Source organism: Chelonia mydas, chromosome 7 (genome assembly GCF_015237465.2).
Source record: "Chelonia mydas isolate rCheMyd1 chromosome 7, rCheMyd1.pri.v2, whole genome shotgun sequence".
NCBI classification, from domain to species: domain Eukaryota; kingdom Metazoa; phylum Chordata; order Testudines; family Cheloniidae; genus Chelonia; species Chelonia mydas.
The window spans coordinates 80000676-80026632 of NC_057853.1; the positions used below are offsets into that span (position 1 = coordinate 80000676).

Below are 25957 nucleotides of genomic sequence, written 5' to 3' on the forward strand. Positions count from 1 at the left end.
AGAATTGTGGGAGACACTAGGCTGCATAAATGAAATTTAGGAATTTCCTGGAGGAAAAACTTTTCTTTCAAACTACTTGAGAAGCAAGCAACAGTCAGGAAAAAACAACCCTGGGTAGAAAGCAGTAAACGACCACTGGGGGGAGGATTCAATATACTCATGTACAATTAAAAAGGAACTCAACCATCTTAGCATGGTGACTGACCACATGCCATCTTGAAGCAGAGTTCCAGCAGCATTCAGAAATGGCATAGAAGAGGGAAGGAGAGGTGCTGTACCTTCACACTCTCCTCAGAAAGCCAAACAAAAAATATTCTTTAACAGTTAATAAAATCCTTAAAGCCAATGAAGAAATTGAGATACAATTAGTTAAATCTTTCTGGCAGGCAGCCAGCCAGAGAAGGGGACATGGACAAGATCCTGTGAAAGTGCTACGAAGGGAGATCTGGAGTCTGCTGTCTGTGCTGCTTGGAAGCTGGAAATTCTGGAGAGTTCTTTGAGGGGTAGTCGACCAAGCCCTGGCTCAGAGGAAAGATCTGTACTTCCTTCAATTGCCATGGAGACTGGCAAAGCCATTGTAGAGTATATGGAAGGGACTAAAATCAGTTTTAGAGATGAGAAACTCTAAAGTCCTCAACTCCCAATAACCTGCTCTAACCACTACACCCTGCTGCCTCTGTTACAGGGCTTAGGCTATACCTACATTGCACTTTCGTCAGTAAAACTTTTGTCAGTTGGGGTGTGGGGGGGACAAAACAAAACAAAACCACACACCACACGCTGACCGACAAAAGTTTTACCAATGAAAAGTGCTGGTGTCCACAGTGCTTTGTCGGGCTGGGGAGAGCTCTCCAACCAACAAAGCTACCACCCCTCATTGGGGGTCATTTTATTTTGCAGTGTAGACATAGCCTTAGGCAGTGTGGCATAATGGATAGAGCACAAAGTTCTCTGCCTACAACACTCATCCTCATCCCACAACCACTGAAGTGCTCCAATCCAGCCACTTTCCTTCCCTGGAGATCATTCCATCTCCAGTCCCCCTGAATGATCATCACACATTCCAAAAGTAATTCGCTCCGGCCTGCAAGTTAGCTTCCAGCCCAGGGTCAGGTACAGAACAACAGCAAGGCAGATTATGTAGAGGGTACAGTCCAAAGAGAAAGATTTTGTGAAGAATTCCCTAAAACCAGAGTGTCACAATCTGCCTTGCTGCTGGAAACATTCATCCTCCTGCACTAAGCAACTCATATCTGCCCCATGGAAAACCTTCAGAAACAATTTGCTAAGGGTTAGAAAGGGATACTATTTGGTTACATATTCACAACTTCCAGTAATGTCACTGATGTTGCATTCTTGTAACAGAGTGCAGGATTTGGCTCAATATTAATGAAGTTAGTACAGTTCAAGAAACAAAAACACATCAAAGATTTTTCATAATGTTAAAGATGCTGGATGCTAAATATTTCGAGATAGCCTATGATCAGACTTCTGAACTGACTTTTTGCCTGTACACCATGAAGTGTGGTGCTTATAGCAGTAGCTGTACAGTGTAAGCATACAACAAGGATGAGAATGTCTTTTGGCTACATTTCAGTTAATGCAGCACTTGAAGTTCGGAACACTTTGCATACAGTTGGAAGAGCCCTTTTCAAGACTACATACCATTGCCTATACTCTAAGTTATACAAGGTTGATAAGGAAGAGTCATAAGAATTTTAACTTTAAACAATTGAACTATATTTCAAATATGGGCTACAAACAAAATAAAAATAATACAGTATTTTGAAGGCAGGATAGCGTGAAGATAAAGGGAAGTATGCAACCAAAGTTTACCTTCTCCGTGTTAAGAAAACACACAGGATTGTTTGGCTCAAATGTTTCTTTCAACCATGTTTCTGAAGAATCTGCAAATAATTCCAGCTCCAACTTCAAGTTTTTTAAGTTTGGCAGGATAACAGTGGCTTTTGACACTTTCTCCGAGCCACATTCCAGTTTGCCTTCATACACCAACTTGTTACTTAATGACATAATTTTACTATGGAGTTTAAAAACAAAAAGCAGTTTCATGTCTTACAGATTGAAATTTACATTAAAAAAATCACTAGTAACTGACATAAATAGTTTTAAATACCTATTCATTCTGTACTGCACAGTTAACTGGACAACAGCATTCTTGTTTTGTTCCAGTCTCTTAAACAAACTTTCACTCATGCCAAGATCTCTGTTACAAAATCAGATGTGAAAGTCAGTGCCTTGAAAGTCCACTTGTTGCCCTAACACCGCACACATTTTATGTTTTTCCAGTAGCATTTTATCTTACCTTGCTTCTGTGTGGTGTACAAGTGGAGGTAGCTGTTGATGGTCCCCTACCAGCACAAACCTATGTGAATAGAAGAGTGGCCCCAGGCAGATTGGCTGGCTTATTTGAGAAGCCTCATCCACTATGCAGAAGTCAAACAGTTTCCGAGCAAAAATTGGATGGTTTACTCCCATGCACGTTGTTGCAACTACTGGCTGAAAATTTGGACATATCTTACAGATAAAAAGGCATTTTCTTCCCTTTTCCCATTTCATATTTTAAATACAATTTCTACATTAATAAGTCTGTGACCTCTAATCAAATAAAGCTACATTTTTTAAAAAAAAATGAAAGTAAAATATAATCCAAAAACTTTACAATATGCTGATTTAGTTCTGGAATATAGAGACTAGCATACAGTTCATGATTCATTCCTGCCAAGTGTTTAGGATGCTATTTTTAAATTTAAATTTAATTAACAAATATGGAGCTAGGCTATACCTAGTGCTGAACTGACTGCCCTGGAGACTGGTGTCTGTGATAGAGATCACTTGGTGTTAACTGGCAGGAGGTACAGGGGGGCATAGGTTGTACAGGGATCCCCTGGGTCAGAGAGCTGCATAATAGTTGACCAAAGGATGGCATCGGAGATCTTTTGTTGAGCAAGTTGGTGGTCATAATCATTGACAAAATATATGTATGGCTAATATTTAAGGAGTTTAATATCTATCCTGAAAACAATGCTCTTAAAGTTGTAGAGCTAAGGCAGGTCACCAGGCAATGACTACCTCAGAGATATTCCCTTCAGGCAGAAGACAACAGACATCCATCTCCCTGTCTGGCCACTTGAGTATTATATACCTACAGTACACTGTATGCCTATTTGCATATTGAGCAAGAGGTGCATTGAGATATTGTGAATTTTACAAGAGGAAATCTACAGGAAGAAAAACAGTAACGGGGCGTCCTGCTTATGAATCAAGACAAAAGATTGATCCTGTATAACTTGGAGTGCAACTCAAGACACTGAATCTTTCATCTATGAGGCAAACTTATAGCAGGATTGTCTCATGAAACAACGGTCACAGCCACCTGGCTATGTAACGCTGCAAGGATTTTGGGTGAGCAATACTCTACTAGACATGAGACTATCTTGTTAATCAAGTCTAGGCTCAGAATGTATGTTATTTTTTGTATGTAACCATTTGTTTCCAAAATTTCTGCTTCGTATTACTTTAATTGCTATGCTTTGTGAAATAAACAGGATTTTTTTTACCATTAATCAAACGTAAGTGCTGTTAGTTAAGCAGAGCAGTAATCTGAGGTAGAACTGGTAAATTGGGGTGTACTGTTTCTTTGGAATATGCTGCAAGTGTCCAGTGGACCAGGGGCTGAACATTCTAAGGACACACTCGGAGGGCTTGATAGTGGGGCCTCGAGGGGAGTGTTTCTGTTGCCAGTGGCTTGGGGGGAGGGGAGTGCTGATCCATGGCAGGCACAAACAAGACTTCTTCACGCTAAGGGCAGGTGGTAGCAAAGTGCATCAACTCTGGGTACCTCCAGGAAGTGTCAGTATCCCTGTTCTATAGATTAAATACAGACATGGTGATGGCAGTGCAATCTTCTTCACCCCAACTCACGTGCCTTAACTGCATCCTGACTGAAGTGATCAAAGAAAAACGTAAGCCACTTCCCATATCAATTCAGTCCTCTACTTCCTCGCAGAGCCTACCAACAAGACAACTAATGGAGTTTTTTGTGATGTAAACACTTCCTGTAAGCTCTCTGGGGCAATGACAGTCCTAGTGGTACATAAGTGTATATATATTTATTGTATTAGTCTAACACAATGGGGTCGCAGTCAAAGATCTTCAGGCACTACTATTCTACAAATAGGACATCAAATAGAAGCAAACCATGACTAACCAGCTCATTTCATTTCACACGAGCAAGAGAAATGCCCCCCTTTTCACACACACCCCCCCAAAAAACCCCACTCAGATGGTAACCTGATTCACAATAGACAATGGCCAAACTTGAATTAGTGACAGAAATTGAGGATCTCATTTCTGATCACTGAGCCACCCAGACACTTCTGAGGTAAGTTTTGTCTCTGTACAGCATTTGTAATAGATACACTCATTTATATTGCCCTGAATATGTTGCAGGACAACTGAACATTATTCTTCTTACTTGATTGTTATAGAGTTCCTCCAAATGAGTTATAGATTTAATTGATTTGGATCTGCAAATTTCTTCCTCTGTAAACTTCCGTATGTCTGGATGAACCTTCTGAGCTCGCCCCAAGCGCAAAAATCCTACTTTAAACCTGGCTAACTTCAGCAGGATGTTGTCAACAGCAGTGTGTGTAAAACTTGTCAGCAGAACACTGAAGCCACAGGCATAGAGAATTCTTACCTAAAATAGGAGTAGTAGCAAGGAGAGAAAAAAGAAAAAACCCAGATATTATCATGAACATAGGAATCAGTAATTCCTTTCTAAAAAGGATAAGTTAGTCTACATTTTTCTAAATTGGTGTTGGACCTAGGAAGCCAAAAAGTCAGATGAGGGGACAAAGATTCCCAAGTAGGCCCTTGTCTACACTGGAATTTTACCCATCAGTGTAAACCCTCTGTCTCTAACCAGTGCAGCACAATTTGTACGGGATAAGCTTCACCAGTGTAAATCAGGCCAAGATTAGGAGTTTGCACTAGTGCAGCTACACCAGCACTTAATATCCCAGTGCAGACAAACCTTGGGTCTCACACCAGAACTACTGCTAATGAAGTGCTTGTTTCCAAACCTCAGATCTGCTTCAAAATTGGAAGATTTTATTGTAGTCTGGTGCCAAAGTATTTTAACACCATTAAAACATTGGAAAGTGATCAATGTCATCACCCACCTCCGGGGTAATGAAAAAAACCACATACACACACACCCCCACCCCCCACTTGACCTGAAGGATACATTTTGTCATTCTACTAATGCTAATGTTCTTTATCGTAAAGCTGGCTCCATATTTATTTCAATGTAAATGACACAGACAGCAGTCCTGTATAAACCTTAATTGTGAAGAGGACACCTCATATACAGCTTATTTGATGCTTGCCCTCCAAGCTTTTAAATTAACAATTTACTTCTAACATTAGGTCACATTATGGTCTTACTAGAGCACATATTGTAGTAGTTTTTCCTGTTCCAGGCATACCCACGATGAGCGTGTAATCTTTTGAAAGTAGCACTTGTTTCATCGCCTGTTTCTGAGGCTTATTCAAACCTTTAATTAGAAAAAGAAAAAAAAAGTTAAATACTTGTAGTTAATCCTATATGCAACCTGAACTAGATAAAAATTTTCAGATAAAAATATTTCTAGATAAAAAGATGCAGGCCAGAGCATCTTGCTATTTACGTGAGACATTAGAACAGAGTTCACTTTCCCAGTAGAGAACAGATGCAAGCTCCCCAGCCTAAGTTAAAACTCAGGCTTTGCCTACACTGGAACTTGTTCAGCAAAACTTTTGTTGTTCAGGGGTGTTAAACAAAAAAACAAACCCCCAAATGACAAAAGTTTTACCAACGAAAAGTGCCAGTGTGAACAGCGCTTTGTCAGCAGGAGCGCTCTCCTGCTGTTGCTCATCCGGGGAGGGGGAGATGGGGGGGGGGGTCCAAGTTTTTTTTTTTCCCAGCAAGAGAGCTTTCTCCTTCTGCAAACAGCTACACTGCACACCTTTTAGCGGCACAGCTGTAGCGGCACAGCCATGTCTCTAAAAGCACGGTAGTGTAGACAAAGTCTCAGTTGAAAGAGATAAGCAGGAAGAAATGTTTAAACTAATAGGTACATGTTACAAGTGCACTTTCTACTAGAAGTCATGATCTTCAACCTTTATCAGTGTGTTTTGCAGTCTTAGAGTCATTTTTTACCCAATACTACTTCTGAATTCTCACGTACACACAGCTCTTCTTCCTTCTGTTCCCCCTTCCCCTTTTGCCGTCAGCCAGGAGGCTGTACCCATTCCTATCTGATGCAGACCTTAAACAATTTTTTTAGCCTCTAGACTAGATTACTACAAGGTACTGCATCTAGGGCTACGCCTGAAAAACACCTGGACACTACAGATAATGGAGGGAAGGGGGCACGGGCGGACAGACTGCTATAAGTACATAACACTACCTCAGTGTTTCACAGTGGCTACATAATTTGCTTCCAGTGCTGGTTACGATCTAGAACAGGGGTGGGCAAACTTTTTGGCCTGAAGGCCACATTGGGTTTCCAAAACGTGTGGAGGGCTGGTTAAGGGAGGCTGTGTCTCCCCAAACAGCCAGGCATGGCCTGGCCCCCGCCTCCTATCTGACACCGCCCCTCCCGCCGCTTCTCGCCCCCTGATGGCCCCCCCCCAGAACTCCTACTCCATCCACCACCCCCTGCTCCCTGACTACCCCCCCGGGACTCCTACCCCATCCACCACCCCCTGCTCCCTGTCCTCTGACCACCCCCGGAACCCCCACCCCCTGCCCTCTGACCACCCCAACTTCCCCCCCGCCACCCCATCCAACCCCCCCGCCATTCTTGACCAGCCCCCCGGGAACCCTGCCCCATCCAACCACCCCTTCTCCCTGTCCCGACTGCCTCCAGAACCCCTGCCCCTGACTGCCCCCCCCCCCCCCAGGACCCCTGCCTCATCCAACCCTCCTGTTCCCCACCCTCTGACCGCCCCAACCACCACCCCCAACTCCCCTGCCCCCTTACCAGGCTGCCTGGAGCGCCAGTGGCTGACGGCACTACAGTCGCGCTGCCCAGAGCGCCAGGTCAGGCCGCGGCTCTGCAACTGCATTGCCCAGCCGCCCAGTGCATTGCGCCAGCGGCACGCTGAGGCTGTGGGGGCGGGGAGACACCGGGGTAGCTGCCAGGGGCTAGCCTCCTGGGCCAGGAGCTCAGGGGCTGGGCAGGAGGGTCCCGTGGGCCGGACGTGACCCACGAGCCATAGTTTGCCGACCTCTGAGCTAGAAAGCCTGAGATGATTCTCTCTCTCTCTGCCACCCCCTATAGAAATTAGAATCTACAGGGTCATTTTTAAAAAGAAAAAGGAGTACTTGTGGCACCTTAGAGACTAACCAATTTATTTGAGCATAAGTTTTCGTGAGCTACGGTGAGCTGTAGCTCACGAAAGCTTATGCTCAAATAAATTGGTTAGTCTCTAAGGTGCCACAAGTACTCCTTTTTCTTTTTGTGAATACAGACTAACACAGCTGCTACTCTGAACGGTCATTTTTGTTGTTTGTTCTCACAGTTAACACCCTTTTACCAACCCATAGAATGTTTTAGTGAAAGGTAGATCTCTCTTGAACCTGCTCCCTCCAATAGTCAGTAAGAGGAAGAAACTAAAGAGCTTAAATGCACAAGAAATGCATACCTTTTTACTGGTTTAGGACTAATTTAATAGTAGAAATAAGGGCAAGTTGGAGTTGCTCAGATCTGAACCTTAAAGTGGAAAGGCTCACATTTTATTGATGTAAGGTGCCAGGTGCTTAGCAATTGAGGTGTATATTTCTAATCAGTCAATGCATATAAGAATTCGCACAAAAAATAAAGAATAATTTAAGCTGCTATGAGTTAAATATAATTTGTACCCTTTAAAATGTTTGCAACAGTTTCCTTTGCTTCAGGAGGAAGAACAGAGCTCAAGTGCTGGATGAACTGTGGTTTGTGGAAGTCAATTATTAAGTTACGAAGCTTTTCACTAGGGAGAAAAAAAGGAATTAGACAAAATTACTATCAGTGAGAACATTTATACAATCACTAAACAAGATTTGAAAACAATTCAATTCTACAAACCTGGCAGAAGAATTCTCCATCAGTTTAGAAAGATTTCTTAAGGGGGCATCAATACCAGAAATTCCTTCTTCATGATCTAACCTAAATATAGTGTCCTTAGGGAGTTTAGATAAGTTCCTGAAAGACATAATAAGAATAATAAGCAGGAATATAATTGCCTTTGCTTCCACATCTGCTTATTAACATCCTACAGCATTGTTGTCAGTAACGTTGCCTGACGTATGCAGGCAACCTGAAACAATAGCTCCAAGAAGGAATAAAACTACCCCTATTCATGTCAGCAAGGTGAGAACTCTGAAGCCTGATCATTTAAATCAGCAGTAGTACCCATTTCACTGGTGATGAAAGCATTCAAGCAAGGGTGCTGCCACACCTCCAGTACTCCTAGTTCCAGCACCTTCTGGCTTGAAGTGGTTTCCATCATATATAGGGTCTATAGTTTCGTTCAATGGCTTTCAGCATTCCCACTATAAAAATTATTCCAACACCACTGCATTCAAGGAAGAAAGGAAGATATAATATAAAGATCCACAGAGTCTATGAATAGCATTTCATTTTGTTGTCATAAATAGATGGAGCTTGGAAACATGCTGTAATATTTTGCTTATTAGCTAATAGTCTAGGTAATTGGTGGACAACTCCCTGGGAAAAACACAACGCACACACGTTCTCAGGCCTAGCCCAAGTTTTGCTATTTGAATTTAGTGTGGGGCTTTTGTTTTTTATGACGGTGGACATTAACAAACAAAGTGTGCTTAATTTTATATTGTAAAAAAGCGCACCCACACTTCCTTTCAAACAGCCATATTTTTCTGTTTGTATTACCTGTCCAATAAACAGGAAATACTTGTCACATTGACCTCTTTAACGTAGCCAGCAGACAAGCCAAGTAATGTCTTCTCTCCACTCACAACAACTCTATCTCCTACCAACAGGTTTGTTCCATGCATGGTACCATTTTTACGCTGGAAATAATGTAGATATTGTCCATCAGAAACTTCCTGCACATGTTCAACTCTGATCACATTTCCAATGCAGTCTCCAGCCTTTTCTCTATGAACACATTAAAAGTAAAAGTGTAAGCTGCCTTGAGTAATTTTCTAGAAGTAGCTTTTTATCAGTTTAAGATTTAATAGTAATTCATTTTAGGTCTTAGAGTAGTTTTTTTCACTATATTGGCTGTCTTTTTCTTCCCAAGATAAATGTACTAGCTACATTCCAAAGCCCTGATCAATTCAAGACTGGATATCTTTCTAAAATATATATTCTATCACAACCATAAGTTATGGGATCGAAGCAGGAATTAATTGGTGAAATTCTATGGTGCGTGTTATGCAGGTCAGTCTAGATCATAATGGTTTCTTCTAGCCTTAAAAAGAAAAGAAATCTATGAATACTATACATTTCTATTCTACACTATCAGATGTTGTTTCCCAAAAGGGAAAGCGATAAAGCAAGCATATGTGGGCTTCAAAACAAAAGAACATTGCTTGTTTTGTGAAACTCCCAGATAAGTGGTCTACAGATTCTCAACACAGTGGAGATTACTCAAGATAAGTCAAAGTATTAAATTCTGAAACATAAAAGGTTGAATCGCACTATAATGTAAGTTTGGTTTTTAGCGCTTCAGTAGTAAAACGTAAGTCTTACTGCCCATGCTTCACTGAAACAATCTCTTACTGCATTTCACCAATAAAGTTATGCATGGCTGCTAGTGAGATTTTAATAGGAAATGATGCACTACCATGAACCCTCAGTCCACTTTCAGCCACCTATGGAGCAGCCTGTACTAGCAATATGGCAGAGAACAGAATACAGCCTGTCAAGAGCCTTGATTCAGGGAGGCAGCGCAAGGCGCTGGGGTGGCAGACAACATCCAGCTGCACACATAAGGGAGGTGAGGCTAGTAAAAGTATTGTGATCTTATTTTATAAGAATGAAGATAAGGCACAATTTATCATCATCTTCCTGAGTCTTTTATGGTTCCCCTCCTTCCCCCAAGAAGGTACCTAACAGGTTGGTGATACCATACCACCAGATGTACTAGCCCAATGCTTTTGATAGACACCCCCACACACACGAACTAGCACTTCCTGCTATCTCAAGTAACTGTATAATCAGAATATTTACCCAAGGATTGAAGGAAAGATCTTGTCTCTTGCAGGAGACACAATGAGTTACAAGAAACCAAGCAGGTAAGAGCTGTCCACAGACAATGCCCTCACTTCCATCTTACCTTTCTGAAGCAGGCATCAGCCATATATTTTTACGTCCCTTTTTGCCCTCTCCACACTGTGACTCCAAGGTTAACATCAGATACCACAGGCTGAAATACTGTAAGTGAGACAGTTTCAGATGCTGGGTCTCTTTTTCAATAATGGGTACCATAGCAAGAGGAATAAGGACATTGTCCATCTGTTGCTCTACAGCTCTAAAAATAGACACAAGCATCAAGTTAAAAAAAGGAAAAAAGTCATCTTCTTTTAAGACTACATATGCTTACTAAATTCCATAAGGTAAAATACAAAAGCTAAATGAAAATATCTATTTAAACAAATCAAACCGAGGGGAAAAGCATCCTATTCCAAATCTTTACATGTGAGCATGAAATTCCAAATACAGAACCTGTTCCTACATCCCTTATTTACATTAGTACTTTCACATTAGTGACTGGATGTCCCCGGTAATAATTTGGAGTGTCCACAGATGAAAAGTTCGCTGTTGTTTTGTTTTTTTTCCAAATAATTCAAGCATAATATTCTCTGTCCTCTACATAAAGAATGCTATCTCTATTTACAAAATGAGCCACAGCTGTGTAAAGAATCTGAAGACTATATTTATCAATATAGCATCATTTTGTCTTATGAATGCGAAATCCCCTTATCTTATTTAATGTACATATACACTTACATAGCATACATAATGGACTCACCCCCACAACTGTTTCAAGTGCAATACCTGTAGACTTTTTGGTATAGTGTCATGTGTGAAAACAACACTCCTGAAAGGAAACAATTTTTAACCTAACTAAAAACATCAGGCAGCTTTAAGATGGTCTTTATTGGAGGACACTACAAGACTGACTTTAAAAAGGAAAATATCACAGGGGCACAGGTGATTTAAATTTAGAAAACAGTATGTAGGCAAGTGGGCCCAGATCTCCCCACCATATAATTTTAGGCATACAATTTTGGCCACTATGTTTAGGGGTAATCTCCGTTTACTCCTCCTACTCTCTTACACCCAACACTTATAACTGATGTAAATAATCTGACTTTTTTAAATACGATATACAAATGAATTACTGTATTATAATTAATAAAAGTTAATTTACTGAAAACCCATTTAATATCTTTGAGACTGCCTTTAATTGTATTCTTCTATCATGATAAAACAAAAATATAAAGTTCAATACCGTTGGACAGGCAAAAGAAAAATCAAAGTTTGTTATTAAAAATTCAACTTTTAAAACTAAGTGCAGAAAAATTTCAGAAGTTGGATGCCCTGAACAGTAACTAAGGGTTGTCTATGTGGTAAATTTTTCGAGTATAGCTCTAGCAGAATAATTATATCAGTATAGTTATGCCAGCATAACTCCCTGTGTGGATGCCATTCTGGCGTAATTATTCCTCTTATAGCTATTATAGTCAATTCCCTGTGTAGGCAAGCCTTAAGAGAATCACAAATTTAGACCCCAACCCTGCAAAGGTTTGGGTATATGACTTCAGTGGGACTACTCACAGAGTGTAAAGATAAATAGTTGGGTAAGCCTCTGTAGGAACAGGTTCTTAAATTGTCAAGGCTGGGGAGGAATCAATGGAACAATGCTTATCTTTGGAGAAAGTCATTGCATACCAAGGGCAAGCGTTAATCAACACTGTGAAATCACCACAGAAAATCCAAAACCATTTAGTTTTTTGTTTTTGTTTTTTTTAAACAAATTAAGTGTTTACTATCCAAAATCTGAAAGTTTCTTTTACCTGCTATAAAGAAAGCAGTTGTGCATTTGTGAGCAATATTTACAGGCCCGACTATCATCAATTACAGGAGGCAAAGAGGCAAGTTGTGTTTGCTTATTTCCCAGGGCAGATTTACACATACTGTGGAATAAGTAAGAGGCCAGTTGATTTCTTAGCTTTAGTAATTCTGTAAAGGAAAAAAAGAAAAGAAATGTGAACTAGTCTTTCAGAGTTAGAAACAGGAAAAAAAGTGAATATTTATTAATTGATTTGGGGCTCCAAGCAATGGGCACGTACACAGCACAAACAGTATTCATCATAAAGATATTTTTGGTGTAGTGTACATTTTTTTATATTCAAAATTATTCCAGGAAGATTAAGCATTCTTGTCAAAACAAAGAACTTATCTCAACACTGTTTACTAGTTCCTGGAAGTGGTACATCAACCAATATAAATATTTTCAAGAGTGAACAATGTAGTAACCGTTAATGTGGAAAAAACCTCTTAGAATTTATGATAGTTAAGCACTGTTTCTGGGAAAAAACCACCTCTCCTATCCATTCGATTGCCAGACACAGGATACATATTGCCAGTTTTAAGGTAAAGAAGAAATCCAGCTTCAGGATCCGCTCTTCGTTCTTGGTTCAACAAGGTGTACAGAACAACCTGAAGACATTTAAAAAATGTATTAAAGTGTATTTTGATATTTACCTAAATTGCGTAAGTCATGTGAATATGTTACGGTTGTACAGATAAGCAGCCTTATCATGGCCAACAAGATTACAAAGAATAAATGCTTGTCATCTAATTGATGTTTTTCCATTAAAGATTTCTTGCATAAGAAAAATCTCTCAAAAAGTTGAAATTTGAGAATTGCTTATTTAGTTGGTGATGCAGGAAGTAAATACCCATAACTCTGCCACCTCTACAATATTATACCTCCCCATCTCCGGACCCTGAAGAGGCCTTTCTGAGGTATTAGCTATGGAGAAATGAATAGTTACCCATCCAGCCCTGCAAAAATCTCTTGAAAGATAACACAATTTCAAGCTAATATTCTCTCTTCCCTAGAGCCTTTGTGGGAGGTTTTGCAGGTCAAAGATACAGTCTCCACACAATGATCCTGGTTTCTTCCCTTGGGGCTACTCATTGAGATTACCTCCTCACTCCCTTATGGAAATCTGAACCTTTGCTTGAAGGTGGTAGTTTGTAAACACTTCCACATTCCTCAATTCCTCATTCATAAATACAGGTTTGAGATCATGATAAGCCATCCATAATACCTAATTATATTACATATAAACTGGTTCAGCCATCATTTATTAGATGAAGTGCAAACAAGTATATGACAATTGTGTATGCTGAACATTTAAACATTTCTACCTGACTTCTGTGTTCTATGGAGTTAGATTCCTTGCCAGTTTTAAGCTCCAATGGCATTATCTTATATTGCGTTCCAGACTTGCGATGTATTTTCACACCAACTGTAACATCAATCTTGCCCTTTAATCCAAACCTGGGAGACCAAATATTCTCTTCAATATCCAGGAACTCTGCAACTTCAATATTACAAGATAAATCTTCTATTTTTCCATCGCTTGGTCTACGAGGAAAGCAAAACAAATTTTAAAAAAAAAAAACAAATAACTTTATCACCTGAAGAGTTACAAGACTACTTTAGAAACAGATATAAGCTGCTGCATTTCTCTAAACAGGTGCCCATGAGAATTCCAAAGATTTAAATCTTCACAGGGAACTTCTATTAGTGTGCATGCACCGCAGTGGCTAAAAGATTTACATGTGTAATATTAGCCATTAATTTAAGATAGTTAGAGTGTTACGGCCCGCTCAAGCAAACCTTCTATATATGGATCAGGCCTCAACTCAAAAGGCTACCTTAAACTGTACACTGATGTGGTAATTTCTCAGTCTGAAGAAGTTATATTTTTAAAAATTAAATTTAAATGTTTGTTACAGATGTGCAAAAACATAATTTAAAGTGTCATGAATTCCTTCTGAAGAACATGCCTTATTTGATCTTCAAAATATTTAACCTTTTTAAAAGTTACCTTGAAGTTAATACTATTTAAAAAGCACTTTTATTCCTCAACAGTGCCAATTTAACTATGAAGGAAATAGAGGACCAGGTGACTGGCCTTTACATCCATGGGAGCAGGCAGCCAAATGGCAGAGAAGCATGGACAGGAAGAAAACTTTGCAATGAGCAAGTATGATGAAAGCCAGATTTTCAATCTTAACTATATATATTTTTATAGCTTAGTCAATTGATTAAATAAGCTAGTTCTTCCAGTGCCAAAATGTCTACTCTGTGAATTGGCCAACACTGACTACTGTGACTAGAATCTTTTTAAGAACAAAAGGTGTTATTTCTACAAGATCCTTCTCCATCACCATGGACACCTGTAATATTGTTTCCCAATCAATGCAGCTGCAGCTAAACAAGTAGCTCACTGTAGACCAAGTCATTCTTTGCTTAACAAGGCCAACTTTCTAGGCAGCGAGGCCATGAGTCAGCTCCACATCAATAAATGCAGAAAGGAATAAAAGGTTTTTGCTTTAAAATTCAGATGAACAAATTAATGAGACAAAGTAAAGTAATTTCATTAGTGACATCTTTGCTAGGTAACAATAAAACAGGTTTTTAATGTGCAAGTAATGGTTTCTTACAGTTTTATCTGCATTTTGTTGTGGTTAGCTTGACTAGGTTTGTGCATGAAGTCTTCTGCCCATTTAGAAATTGATGGAAGATATTCTTCTATCTCTTGCATGATTTCTTCTTGTTTCAGATTTAAGTAGTACCTGTACAAGTGAACCCATACACGTTAAGTACTAAGTAGAAAATAAGGAATAATATAGGGTGAAGGAGAATAGACTCAAAACTGAATATGCAATCTAGTTTACTGGGGCCTCCATCCTTCAAAGACTTACACAAGTGTTTAAACTTTCTGCATTGTGGGATTGCTCACTATGTGAAGTTAAGAGTGTGCAATAATGGAGCATCTGAGACAATTACTTATAAACCACTATAAAAAGAAAAATTATTTAAGTCTCTGCTGAAAGATTTACACACAAATATTTGTGCACTCTGAAGTAGTTTACTAAATATTAGCCTCAGTTAAAAACAAAAGAAAAGGCTTCAAAGGGGACTATGAACATTTATGTGAACACAGGCACAGGATACTCCCCTATAATGTTAGGCAGCACCAACTAAGGACTAGATTAGTTGTATTCTGTATTATCAGGTCTAGATTTCAAACCTGACAGCCATTATCCTTAAGTTTATTTATGCATTAGAATTACTTAAATTGAATTACATGGTCTCAATTTTAATTCAAGCTCAGAGCGATAGGAGTGGCATTTTAGTTTATTTTAAAGCGATGACAAAATTAGACACTAAAAGAACTGAAGGAAAATACAAAAAAAATTAACAATCAAGAAACCTGCCACAATAGCTGCCAACAGAGCAAGTAGAAAACAAAAAATACCTTCAGATAAAATGAAATATTGCTGCTATGGTTAACTCACACGGGAGAATAAGGCCCCCAATCTGAGAATTGGGACAAATATATTTCTATCAGTTCAGTACATTTGAACTTTTAACTGTCCATGGACAAGTGACCATTGAAATTTTTCCTGCAGCCTGTGATTTACAAAGTACTTTCTGCACAACTCAAGTTCATAATTAGGGCTACGTTTTAGTCACAAGTATTTTTAAGAAAAGTTATGGATAGGTCATGGACAGTAAATAAAAATTCACAGGCCTGTAACCTGTGTGAAAGTAGAACGAATTATATTGAAATTATAATTCATTAAAGAAATGCTGCTTGAAGAGTTCGTTGAAATATAGTTGTCAGGAAGAGAAACATTAAGGAGTGTGAGACAATGGGTCCTCAAACTAATTAACTTAGAGCTCCTACTGAGCTAGGAGATTGGTAAATGTTAGTATGCAAATAAGATATGTATGTATATTTGTCAGTTTCTGCTTCCTTTTGTCTCCTGTGTTAAATTGGCTTTGGCTTCTGTATAAATAAGTTAGATTGAGCTTTTGCAGGGGGCTCACTTGTATCTGGGTGCACTGGCAAAGCGCTTTGCTAATAAACAGAGCGGTCTGACAAATTATGTGAGTCCTGAATCTGACTGACACCTGTCCATGACTTTTACTAAAAATACCCCTGACTAAAACTGGGGGAGAGGGGGTTTGGGGGGGTGCCACACATGCTGGGGAGGGGCCACAGGTGCTCTGGGCAAGTCGCGGCCACGGGTTCTGGGGATGGGGGCGCAGGTGGTCGGGGGGTGCTGCAGGTGCTGGGGGGGTTGGTGGGGCTGGGGCAGGCTCATTACCCAGCTCCAAGGAAGCAGCGGCCCCAGCTCTCTAGAGCTCCACGTGCTGCCTCCACTCCACCCCAAACCCCAGTTCTGCAGCTCCCATTGGCTCGGAACCGCAGCCAGCGGGAGCTGTGGGCACGGTACCTGGCTGCCAGCAGAGGCAGCATGTGGTAGTAGGGGAGCCCCCGACACCCAAACTCCTGCTGCTGGGGTACTGAGGGGGGAGTACGGGGAGGGGAGGGGCACAGAGACTGCTCAAGCAGCAGCCAGTGCGACTGACCCGGGGGACTGCCCAAGCTGCTCAGGCAGCTCCTGGGCCTGACGCACAGGGCTGCTGCAGAAGTCACAGAATCCATGACTTCCATGACCTCTGTAACAAACAGAGCCTTATTCATAATTGACGGACTTTGTAGCAAAGTTAATCAAAGTCTTGAGATTAGCATCATCACAAATCTGATGGCCGTCAGATCAAAATGTAGAGTCTTTTGTCGCTTTTGGCCACAAATACAAAATGGGAGTTTGGGAATTGAAGAGACAGATTTCTGTAACTGTTAGTGTTTCTAGTTAGAATCTAAGATGAGTGGTATAAAATAATTAGATTAGTACTCTAAAAAAATTAGAGGCCTCACTGCTTTGTCAGTTGAGAATTTTCTAGGGATCAGCACAGTATTTTTTTAAATTATTTGTGTCACGTTTAGCACAGGTTTGCAAAACTTGTGACAATCTAATAGCCCAGGCCAAAAAAATCCACTTGCCCACCCTGCCAAAAGAATAATTTTCCTCACCTCTCCCCTGAGTGGCTATGGTTTTGTACATCTTATTCAGTTGCTGAATTCAATTTAAATAAAATATTTTACTCTCAGACAAGGAAGTGTCTTTATAAAACCCATGAATACTTTCTACAAACACAAAGATTATTTTGGTGGAATATTCTTGAATTAATAATCCTGCTTCTGAATATCCTGCACTTTAAAAGAGTTACTGCACCACAGACACTTCACCTGGAAGACAGAATTATCATCTTCTTCCATCCTTCAAATCTAGACACAGATATCTGCAATGTCACTTACATTTCTTTTAGATACTTTGGTCCATGGACAATTCTGAAAGCAAGTTCGTGTAGTTTTTCTTGTGCAAAGTTATTTGTTACTCCTTGCTGGAAAGTTTCATGAAGGATTGTACCAATCAGCATCTGCCGTGAACTGGACTCACAACTCTACAAGGGGAAAATAAATAAAAAAAAATCACAACAAGCACACCCCTCCCCCACGCAGGAAGCAGCGGGCTCATTCCAGCACTACCAACCCTTGAATGCTGCTGCCAGCAGTAGGGACCAGCCTCTCCTCAGTCCACTGGAATGGGACCGTGAATTCTCCCCACCCCTCTGCATTCAAATCAGGCTGCTTCCTCACCCATGCTGCCTAGGAGGCAATAGGGAGAGAACAGGAAGATTCTCCCTGCTTTTAGTTCCCACGCCTGGATCCAACCCTGGCTTGCAGCAGCCCAAAGCTGCAATTACAGGTAAAGTCCTGCTCAGCCCTATACTCAGTACACAAGGAATTTTCCAGTGAACTTGGTTGCAAAGCTCCACAAAGTCTCCGATAATGTGCAAACTAAGAATTTTTCAAAGGCTTGTAACTTGGCCAAATTTCAGTAGATTTTCACATGGATGGCAAAAGGCACAACCCAGACAAACGCCACTATCTGCCAATTTTCATGTCCCTGTTCCAAAGCATGGACTTTTTTTTAAGTGATTTGTCACCAGTTTTAGGATGTTTTATATTCCATGGTTTCCGTACTCACCCTGAACTTTTCACTCAGTACTGCTTTTCTCAGACATCGAATACTATTTGATACTGTAGTGCCAGAAAGCAGCAAATCTGGGTACAGAATTAGATATCCAGAGTCTCTATTTATTATCCAGGTACCAGAATGACAATCTCCTTCTAAGTGAATGATGTCTCCAGGAACTACTGGAACAGAATACCTATAAAGTAATTACAAATTGCAATAACCATTTGCAAGACATAAGGATATATTAGAAATGAAGTTCATATTCCAAAATCAGAGTAAACCATCCAATTTTTCAAAAAGTCAGTCTGGAGAAACCACTGAAAACAAATTAAATAAAAAGCAATTTACACTAGTAAAACAAGCATGATTTTCACTGACTGTTACAGAAACAGTATCTTTTAATATTTGAGAGAAAGCGTATTTCAAAAAAAAAAAATTGCACAAATTTCTATGTTACAGACAACACACATGTACTCAAATAATTCAAACCCCACCAAGAGCAGTCTCACAAACTAATCCAGTATATTTTGCACTCAGATCTTGTACATGATCATGGACTTTGTACAGAACTGACTTTCTACTCATTTACAGTAACGTCAAATAGAATTCTGCAAGATTTTTATCAGTTCTATATAGCCTCATTTGTAAGCAGAATCTAAGATAAATTTTTAAGAAGAACTGCAGTAGTGACTTCAGAATAGAACAGAATCAGGAAGACGTTCTACCAGATTATCCAATGTAATACAACAACTGAGAACAATTACTTGCCAGTGCCCCTTATAAAAGCAATCACACTCTGAAAGTGTCCCATCCCAACCAAGATTTTAATTCTCTACCACAAGCTATCCTCTTCTTGAAAGCCTGTCTTTAACTTATTTTAAGTGATTGCTTTTTGGCATTGCCCTATCTTCATATAACAAGTTTGCCAACTTTACATCTGGAGTAGAGCCCCCAAAAACTGAGCCCATGAAATCCAGGGGATAGGGATTCTGCATTAAACTAGTTCCGCTGTATTTTCCCCTAAACAGCTACTCTCAAATTTAGTGATCTGAAATGAAACTCAGTTTATGACACGGTTATTCTTACTGAGACTGTATATCTTGAGAAATGTGTAACCTACATACTTTACAGAATCAGTGTTCCTCGAGGCCATGTCATCAGTTCAATTAGCACAAACCTGGGAACAGCACTAACTGCTGCAATTAGCACATAAAACTGCACAGTTACAGTTTCACCATTTTGCATGTTTGTTAGAGTATTAAGCCATGACAAAATGATGTGAAGACTAGAAGACAATATAATTGACATTTGATACCAGCTGCTCTCAAGATTAATAAAAGACACTAACATGTTGATACCATATTAAGTCATATATTGAGTTGATATTATATTAATTGTATTAAGATAATATATTCTGAATTTTGTTTTCATCTTTAAGATAGTAAAAAACTAGGGCTGTCGACTAATCGCTGTTAAGTCACGTGATTAACAAAAAATTGCTGTTAATCGCCATTTTAATTGCGCTATTAAATAGAATACCAATTGAAATTGATTAAATATTTTTGGAAGTTTTTGTACATTTTCAAGTATATTCACTTCAATCACAATACTGAATACAAAGTGTACAGTGCTCACTTTACAGTGAAAATATTTGTAATAAAAATATAAAAATGGTAAAATAGTATTTTGTAGTTCCCCTTACACTGCACTGTAGTGCAATCTCTTTATCATGAAAGATGAACTTACAAATTTAGAATTATGTACAAAAAATAACTGCATTCAAAAATAAAACAATGTAAAACTTTAGCGCCTACAAGTCCACACAGTCCTACTTCTTGTTCAGCCAATTACTCAGACAAACAAGTTTGTTTACATTTGCAGGAGATAATACTGCCGGCTTCTTGCTTACAATGTCATCTGAAAGTGAGAACATGTGTTCGCGTGGCACTATTGTAGCTGGCGTTGCAAGATATTTACGTGCCAGATGCGCTAAAGATTCACAGGTTCTGTTCGATAACGATCCAAAGCAGTACGGACCAACGCATGTTTATTTTCATCATCGGAGTCAGATGTCACCAGCAGGTTGATTTTCTTCTTTGGTGGTTCAGGTTCCGTAGTTTCCACTTCGGAGCGTGGCTCTTTTAAGATTTCTGAAAGTATGCGCCACACCTCATCCCTCAAATTTTGGAAGGCACTTCAGAGTCTTAATCCTAGGGTTGAATACTCTACCTATTTTTAGAAATCTCACACTGGTACCCGCTTTGTGTTTTGTCAAATCTGCAGTGAAAGCGTTCTTAAAATGACCAACATGTGCTGGGTCCGAGACTCCTATAACATGAAATATTGGCAAAAGACAGGTAAAACAGAGCAGGAGACATACAATTCTCCCCCAAGGAATTAACGCATTATATTTTTAACGAGTGTCATTAGCATAGAAGCAAGTCCTCTGGATTGGTGGCCGAAGCATGAAGGGGTATATGCACATTTAGTATATCTGGCATGTAAATACCTTGAAATACTGGCTACAAAAGTGGCACGCGAAGGCCCATTCTCACTTTCAGATGACATTGTAAGCAAGAAGCGGGCAGCATTATCTCCTACAAATGTAAACAAACTTGTTCGTCTGAGCAATTGGCTGAACAAGAAGTAGGACTGCGTAGGCGCTAAAGTTATACATTTATTTTTGAATGCAGTTATTTTTTGTACATAAATTTTACATTTCTAAGTTCATCTTTCATGATAAAGAGATTGCACTACAGTATTCACAGAATATCAGGGTTGGAAGGGACCTCAGGAGGTCATCTAGTCCAATCACCAGCTCAAAGCAGGACCAATCCCCAGCCAGGGCTTTGTCAAGCCTGACCTTAAAAACTTCTAACGAAGTAGATTCCACCACCTCCCTAGGTACGCATTCCAGTGCTTCACCACCCTCCTAGTGAAAAAGTTTTTCCTAATATCCAACCTAACCCTCCCCCACTGCAACTTGAGACCATTACTCCTTGTGCTGTCATCTGCTACCACTGAGAACAGTCTAGATCCATCCTCTTTGGAACCCCCTTTCAGGTAGTTGAAAGCAGCTATCAAATCCCCCCTCATTCTTCTCTTCCGCAGACTATACAATCCCAGTTCCCTCAGCCTCTCCTCATAAGTCATGTGTTCCAGTCCCCTAATCATTTAGGTTGCCCTCCGCTGGACGCTTTCTAATTTTTCTACATCCTTCTTGTAGTGTGGAGCCCACAACCAGACACAGTACTCCAGATGAGGCCTCACCGATGTTGAATAGAGGGGAACGATCATATCCCTCGATCTGCTGGCAATGCCCCTACTTATACATCCCAAAATGCCATTAGCCATCTTGGCAACAAGGGCACACTGTTGACTCATATCCAGCTTCTCGTCCACTAGGTCCTTTTCTGCAGGACAGCTGCCTAGCCATTCGGTCCCTAATCTGTAGTGGTGCATGGGATTCTTCCGTCCTAAGTGCAAGACTCTGCACTTGTCCTTGTTGAACCTCATCAGATTTCTTTTGGCCCAATCCTCTAATTTGTCTGGGTCACTCTGTATCCTATCCCTACCCTCCAGCATACCTACCTCTCCTCCCAGTTTAGTGTCATCTGCAAACTTGCTGAGGGTACAGTCCACACCATCCTCCAGATCATTAATGAAGATATTGAACAAAACCGGCCCCAGGATCGACCCTTGGGGCACTCCACTTGATACCAGCTGCCAACTAGACATGGAGCCATTGATCACTACCCATTGAGCCCGACAATCTAGCCAGCTTTCTATCCACCTTATAGTCCATTCATCCAGCCCATACTTCTTTAACTTGCTGGCAAGAACACTGTGGGAGACCGTGTCAAAAGCTTTGCTAAAGTCAGGGAAGAAGACGTTCACTGCTTTCCCCTCATCCACAGAGCCAGTTATCTCGTCATAGAAGGCAATTAGATTAGTCAGGCACGACTTTCCCTTGGTGAATCCATGCTGACTCTTCCTGATCACTTTCCTCTCCTCTAAGTGTGTCAGAATTGATTCCTTGAGGACCTGCTCCATGATTTTTCCAGGGACTGAGGTGAGGCTGACTGGCCTGTAGTTCCCAGGATCCTCCTCTTTCCCTTTTTAAAGATGGGCACTACATTAGCCTTTTTCCAGTCGTCTGGGACCTCCCCCAATCACCATGGGTTTTCAAAGATAATGGCCAATGGCTCTGCAATCACATCCGCCAACTCCTTTAGCACTTTCGGATGCAGCGCATCCGGCCCCATGGACTTGTGCTCATCCAGCTTTTCTAAATAGTCCCGAACCACTTCTTTCTCCACAGAGGGCTGGTCACCTCCTCCCCATGCTGTGCTGCCCCGTGCAGTAGTCTGGGAGCTGACCTTGTTCGTGAAGACAGAGGCAAAAAAAGCATTGAGTACATTAGCTTTTTCCACATCCTCTGTCACTAGGTTGCCTCCCTCATTCAGTAAGGGGCCCACACTTTCCTTGACTTTCTTCTTGTTGCTAACATACCTGAAGAAACCCTTCTTGTTACTCTTAATATCTCTTACTAGCTGTAACTCCAGGTGTGATTTGGCCTTCCTGATTTCACTCCTGCATGCCCGAGCAATATTTTTATACTCTTCCCTGGTCATTTGTCCAATCTTCCACTTCTTGTAAGCTTCTTTTTTGTGTTTAAGATCAGCAAGGATTTCACTGTTAAGTCAAGCTGTCACCTGCCATATTTACTATTCTTTCTACATATCAGGATGGTTTGTTCCTGTAACCTCAATAAGGATTCTTTAAAATACAGCCAGCTCGCCTGGACTCCTTTCCCCCTCATGTTATTCTCCCAGGGGATCCTGCCCATCAGATCCCTGAGGTTGTCAAAGTCTGCTTTTCTGAAGTCCAGGGTCCGTATTCTGCTGTTCTCCTTTCTTCCTTGTGTCAGATCCTGAACTCGACCATCTTATGGTCACTGCCTCCCAGGTTCCCCTCCACTTTTCCTTCCCCTACTAATCCTTCCCGGTTTGTGAGCAGCAGGTCAAGAAGAGCTCTGCCCCTAGTTGGTTCCTCCAGCACTTGCACCAGGAAATTGTCCCCTACACTTCCCAAAAACTTCTTGGATTCTCTGTGAACTGCTGTATTGCTCTCCCAGCAGATATCAGGGTGATTGAAGTCTCCCATGAGAACCAGGGCGTGTGAGCTAGAAACGTCCATTATTTGCTGGAAGAAAGCCACGTCTACCTCATCCCCCCTGGTCTGGTGGTCTATATCAGACTCCCACCATGACATCACCCTTGTTGCTCAAACGTCTAAACTTAATCCAGAGACTCTCAGGTTTTTCTGCAGTTTCATACCGGAGCTTGAGCAGTCATACTGCTCTCTTACATACAATGCAACTCCCCCACCTTTTCTGCCCTGCCTGTCCTTCCTGAACAGTTTATATACATCCATGACAGTACTCCAGCCAGGTGAGTTACCCCACCACGTCTCTGATATTCCAAATCACATCATATTGTATTGTATGAGGTGAACTGAAAAATACTATTTCTTTTGCTGTTTTACAGTGCAAAAAATTGTAATAAAAAATTAAAATTAGCACTATATACTTTGTATTCTGTGCTGTAATTGAAATATATTTGAAAATGTAGAAAACATCCAAAAATATTTAAATAAATGGTATTCTATTATTGTATAATCATGCGATTGATTTTTTGATCACTTGACAGCCCTATAAAAACCCCACCCAGAAGAGAGCATGCAGAGAACTTAGTTCATAATAGAACACCATATCCCCTCACAGAAAATATTTATGTTTACATATCAGTTACCAGTCATTCCTTAGAATACACAGTTCTGTATCTTCAAGTGATTGAGAAGCCGTAATTGTCAGGTGTTTCTCAGGATCATCTTCATTTTTCTGTACTACATTGATTCTTAAGATACGGTATCTGTTGTTCAAACCTTTGCTGAGTGTTGTATCACTTAAGTCAACTGCTCTCTTCTGAAAACTTAAGAAACAGTTACATTAATGCAACCAAATACACAGTGGTGTTTGGAGGTCACAGCCACTCCATATTTAAGTCTGAAGCAAGCTTCCTAACATAAAACAAGTTTTCATTCCTCTGCCATGTGTCATCCCAAGGTAGAGTTTTTCTGGGAAATCTGGTTGAAAATAGTCAGCAAAGGCGCTCTGGAGCCTACATCAACAATGCACTGTTCTAGAACAGCAGTTCTCAAACTATGGGTTGGGTACAGTCACAAACCCATTTTAATGGGGTCACCAGGGCTGGCTTAGACTCGCCAGGCTGGGCCTGAAGCCAGAGCCCGAGGGCTTCAGCATTAGGCAGCGGCAGGGCTCACTTTACAAGCCCTCTACCTGAAGCTAAAGCCCTTGGGCTTCAGCTTTGGACCCCCCCACTCAGAACAGTAGCGTTCAGGCTTTGCCCCCTCCTGCCCCCCAGGTGGTTGGCTCCAACTTTGGTCCCCCCTCCTGGGTCATGTAGTAATTTTTGTCCTCAGAAAAGGGGTTGCAGTGCAATGCAGTTTGAGAACCACTGGTCTAGAAACTCCAAATTCAATTTGTTCCAAGGACGTTTTTGTTTTGTTTGAAAGAGACGCCTTCCCACCCACCCCGAAGACAGACCGGTGAGCTCTGCCATGTGGCTCGCAGCCTCAGTACAGAGACGCAGCCTGGAAGCTGGTTCCGGGACACAATACGCCCTAGTTCCTACCACAGAACTGCCTGTTGGCCACCAGCCACAGTGAAACACCTCGGGCTACAATTGCCGCTGCTTTCCGAGCCGTTCCCCGGGCTCGGACTGACAGCCCCCGGCGCGGGGCCGGCCCCCCGGGGTAGGGGAACTGGGCACACGGTGCCGGGATCCCCCGAAGCGAGGGACCGGCAAGGGGGGCTCGGGCCCCGCAGCGAGAGGGCGGAGAGGGCCGGGGAGGCTGAGAAGGCGGCTGGCCCTGAGCCCCGTTCCTACTCCGAACAACGCGCGCTGTGGCGGATCCCTCCCCCGGGCGGTACCTCTCCGCCGGGGCCAGCTCCTCACAGGCGCTTTTCTCCATCAGCTCCTCCAGCACCCGCTGCTCTTCCCGCCCCAGCTCCATAGCGACGGTGGAAGCCGAGAGACCCGATACCGGGCGGAGAGAGCCGCACCAGCGGAGTGAGCGCGGTGTCGGAGGCGCTACAGCCTATGAATTAAAGTCCCGCCAGCCTGGAAGAGTCGCGCAGGTTCTGTAACGCCGCGCTCAGCTCAGGGGCGGGACAGAAGTACCTGCCCGCGTGGTGCAGGCTGGTAGGGGGACGGCAGGCGCGAGCGGCGCTCAGCCAATGGAAGGCCGGCCAGCGCAGCGGGCGGCTCGCGCAGGGCACGTTGGGGGGAGGGGGCGTCGCTGCCAGGTAGCAGGCTGTGGCTCTTTATCCCGAGTGCGTCGGACTGGGGGGGGGGGGAGTACAGTGTTATTCCCTGGCCGGCCTGCCGGGCTTCCGTAGAACGAGCAGCAGCCCGGCGAACGTTTTTGAAAGTGCCATGTGACTTTCAAGGGCCACTGCGCCGTGCCGGAGACAATCCAGACCGGCATTACAGCGTATCTGCTCTGTCCCCGCCCAGCTTCACGCTGCTGCCGCCAGCTGGTCTGTAGTGCAGCTGGGCTTGTGGCACTGTCACCGCTCCTTGCTGCTGGTGTTACAGAGGAGAGCAGTTTCAATGCGTGGAGTTGATAACAGGCTG

General features: G+C 41.8%; 1 protein-coding gene across 3 annotated transcripts in view; it reads right to left on the reverse strand.

Moving 5' to 3' along the window:
- The window catches only part of DNA2 (DNA replication helicase/nuclease 2), a 35060-nt gene extending 9442 nt beyond the window's left edge, over positions 1–25618 (reverse strand). The window contains exons 1-17 of one of the 3 annotated variants that reach the window (XM_037903515.2): positions 25252–25618; positions 24050–24229; positions 18246–18429; positions 17513–17658; positions 14784–14915; positions 13479–13698; positions 12644–12761; positions 12116–12281; positions 10372–10566; positions 8961–9188; positions 8136–8252; positions 7931–8040; positions 5470–5579; positions 4496–4720; positions 2324–2517; positions 2135–2224; positions 1837–2038 (exon numbers count right to left, since the gene is read on the reverse strand). In XM_037903515.2, the coding sequence (XP_037759443.1) occupies positions 1837–2038; positions 2135–2224; positions 2324–2517; positions 4496–4720; positions 5470–5579; positions 7931–8040; positions 8136–8252; positions 8961–9188; positions 10372–10566; positions 12116–12281; positions 12644–12761; positions 13479–13698; positions 14784–14915; positions 17513–17658; positions 18246–18429; positions 24050–24229; positions 25252–25334 (2700 nt within the window). In that variant the 5' untranslated portion in view covers positions 25335–25618. The remainder of the gene's footprint in view (positions 1–1836; positions 2039–2134; positions 2225–2323; positions 2518–4495; positions 4721–5469; positions 5580–7930; positions 8041–8135; positions 8253–8960; positions 9189–10371; positions 10567–12115; positions 12282–12643; positions 12762–13478; positions 13699–14783; positions 14916–17512; positions 17659–18245; positions 18430–24049; positions 24230–25251) is intronic. The other 2 variants (XM_037903516.2, XM_037903517.2) reach the window with 2 other exon arrangements.
- Positions 25619–25957: the final 339 nt, after the last annotated feature.